This window comes from Erinaceus europaeus, chromosome X, assembly GCF_950295315.1.
Source record: "Erinaceus europaeus chromosome X, mEriEur2.1, whole genome shotgun sequence".
Taxonomy (NCBI): Eukaryota; Metazoa; Chordata; class Mammalia; order Eulipotyphla; family Erinaceidae; genus Erinaceus; species Erinaceus europaeus.
Window position 1 is genome coordinate 61,534,260 of NC_080185.1, and position 3,273 is coordinate 61,537,532.

General features: G+C 43.7%; 1 protein-coding gene across 1 annotated transcript; it reads right to left on the reverse strand.

The window, feature by feature from the left end:
* Positions 1-829: 829 nt before the first annotated feature.
* On the reverse strand, positions 830-3,061 carry TCEAL7 (transcription elongation factor A like 7). Its single transcript, XM_016194337.2, has 3 exons — positions 2,968-3,061; positions 2,210-2,274; positions 830-1,716 (listed from the first exon to the last, which is right to left on the reverse strand). The coding sequence occupies exon 3, from the start codon at positions 1,703-1,705 to the stop codon at positions 1,403-1,405; it is 303 nt and encodes a 100-aa protein (XP_016049823.1). The 5' UTR covers positions 1,706-1,716; positions 2,210-2,274; positions 2,968-3,061; the 3' UTR covers positions 830-1,402.
* Positions 3,062-3,273: the final 212 nt, after the last annotated feature.

The window sequence follows — 3,273 nt, forward strand, 5'->3', positions numbered from 1 at the left end:
CACAAAACATTTTACAAATGTTTCAGGAGGAGGAAGGATGGAAATGAGAGTACTATCCTTTTAGGTAGCTTTGTATATATATCTTACATCATTTTGTGCAAGTTTTAGTAAGGCAGACCTGTCAGGATCCTTCAAGGAGAGATCATCTTATTAGAGAAGGTATGGAAACAAACAAAAACCTTAATTCTAAGACTTACAGTAGCAAGTCTAACTATAAATGTTTTTCACTCAAATTTGTACCTTGGTCCAATTCCCAATACAGACTAATCATGTCTAACTTCTAGCGAACAAGACTTCTGTTACTGAACCTGTGAGTTGTTCGAGAACTCTGCAAGACATTATGGCCTAAGCCACCCTAGAGCTGTCCTGTCTGCATTAGGTGCCATCAGAAAGCAGAGCGGCCTTAGAAGACAGAAGGTGGGTGGACGCTGACCCACCAGGGTCTCAAGGGAACTCAATGGGTTTCTGATCCTCAAAGACACCAGTGCACCAGCAACAGTTGAGGGCAGCAGAGGGTCAAGGACCCAGTAGAAGAGGCAGCAGTGCCCTGCAGGCATGGCAGGGCCCAGGGGAGGAGTTAGGGGTGGGGCTGGACAGCAGAAAACTGTCATGAAAGCCCCTACCTCCCTCTTGGACTTGTTCCTGAGCACAGTTTTTGGCATGCTGGGGGCCTCCCTCAAGTGGGTGATATTCTATATTGGGCTGGCATTCTGTATGCACAGGTGGTAACAGAAGCACCCTACCCCCCGCCCCCCCACTCTTCAGTCATGTTGTCCCCATTGCAACCCTATTAGGCAAACTTTTTCCCAATTAGAAGAGTCTCAGGCAGTTGTCTGTAATAATTTCCAGCTTTATTCCTCTGGCTAAGAGGTCCAGAGGTAATGTGAAGTTTACATTTCTGTTATTAAGATTTTTATATTAAGCATTTCACTGGCATTCTAATGTGATAGATACATTTATGTCTGTTTACTTGATTATTTTTTGGTGACAAAAGTAATGACCCCCACATACATATATATTTACTTTTGGGAAATGAGAAGAGGCAGAGGAAAAAAGAAAAGAAACAAAATATAGATCACACAGATTCACTGTTAACTGTGTACAGTAACCTAGATATTCCCTTTGTAATGTGCATATAAGGTTTGTATATATACATATATGTGATTTTTAACTTGTGATTATTTAAAATGTACAATGAGCATCTTCCCACATAGATCTATGATTACAAAACAAGTGAGGTTGAATCAAATGACCAATGTTAACAAGAGTCAAATTTAAATCAAAAGAGCATGGAAGGCTTGATGGAATATGATGACATATTTTTGGCACAGAAATGGAGACAAAATTAATCAGTGTTGGCAATATTAATAACAGAAATAGCTGAATTCAAAGGAGAAATGCATTAAATGGGATAAGGACGGTCCCGAGATTGCCTGTGGTTATAATGCAGAGCCCTGAATTTCTTTCTCAGACCCCTTATCTCTTCTAAACATCTCTCCATTTCATCTCCCTCTCTAGTCATTTCTTCATCCTTTAAATGCCTATAATCTATATCCTCCTTAAATTCCTCGAGAGACTGAAGCAGCCTCTGCCTAAAATTTCCTTCAGTTTGTTGGCGTTCGAATTCTCCATAGGCACCTTCTTCCTCTCGTTTTGGCACGCTGCACTTGGGCTTGCTTTCATTTTCTTTGCAGGGTTTTTGCATGATGTTGTTTCCTACTCAAATTCAAGGAGAAATAATGAGAATCAGATTGCTGTGTTTCTTTGGATTTAGCATTGCCAGTTTCCCCTCAAAGGAAGATACTAGCCTAGCTTAATCTCCCACTCCAACCACACCGGCCCAAACCTTCAGCAGTTCAAGAAGTCCTCATTTCCCTATGCCAGTCCCTCCCCTTCTCTCTTCCTCCTTCTGCCTCCCTGCCTCCTCCCCCTTCTCTCTCCCTCCCTACTCCCCCTCCCTTCTCCTTTCCTCTTCCTTCTCCCCCTCCCCTCTCCTCTCTCTGCCCCTTCTCTTCTCCAGACGTCTTCTCATTCCCTATACCCTCTCCCTCCTCCCTTCTCTTCTGCCATCCTCCCCCCTAATACAACATTTCTCCAACCGACTGGGCTTAATGGCCTTTCCAATAAACTGAAGAAGGCTAGCTAGTAGTAGTTGCTGAGTTGTTACCACCCTCAGAGACCCTGGTGTAAGTGCACCCCTCATACTGACCTGTGGTGATTCTGGACAGTTTCCTTGTCTTTTTCTTTCCTGTCAGCACAGACAGATCCTAGTACCTGCAGACAGAAAGGGAATGAGGAGGAGGGAGTCATTTGTGGATCCACCAGCCCCAGAGTCAGAGATAAAATGGAATTTCTTATTTTGAATCTAGTATTCCCCAAACAGTTTTCCTACCTCTTGGTTCCCCTCCAGTCCTTAGCCTTTCCTGCTGGATCTCTGTCCCCACACTGCCACACCTTACTCTCAGGCCTAGTCCTTACAAGACACACTGTCTTCTCCCTCCCATCCTGCACCTTTTGCAGGCAGGCATTGAAGGAGAACTATTTGCAGATGTTTTTTCTAATTTTCTGTCTGCATCCTTGAATTCCAGCCATTCTCCATACAGCAACCCACACCTCATTTCCTTCAACAGAATTGGAGAAAGAGAAGAATAATGGGAAAGCTTGCTAATACGAGAGAAACTGATTCCTACTTCATTTTGAATCTGGTTATTTCTGAACTATCACCAGATCTCTGGGCTCGATGCCAAGAGATTTCCTGCTACTTCTGTCCCATCCCCTTTGGAAAGCATAATTATCTAAAATAAATAAATAAATAAATAAATAAATAAATAAATAAATAAAATACATATAATTATGTCCTAGGGGAAAGCAAATCAGGACATATTCTAATCATTAGATTAAGTTATTACTATCCTAGAGGGCCCAGGGGAGCCTTCACAGAAGCCTGCTGGGATTTAAGGAATTTACCTCTTCCTCTTCTTAGTCACCTGTGCGACCGCCTGCAGGGGCAGTTAAGGAGCTGGTACCCAGAGGAGAAAGAAGCCGGAGAATATAAGGACTTCGCAGCAGCTCCTGGTCACGTGAGGATTATGTCATCCTCCAACTCTGGCCCCTACTTTCCCCTCCCACCAGCTGTGCTGCAGAAGTGGAACCGGCTAGCTAACCAACCTCCTGTCACCTTCATTCCCCCACACTCACACAAACACACAAACCGGGCCCTGTCACTCATTTCTGTCATTACTAATCCCAGAGGTCAAAACTGGCCCCTTCTCC

Coding starts and splice junctions, on each gene's coding strand:
- TCEAL7 (XM_016194337.2), bottom strand. CDS start 1,705: ATGCAAAAACCCTGCAAAGAAAATGAAAGCAAGCCCAAGTGCAGCGTG.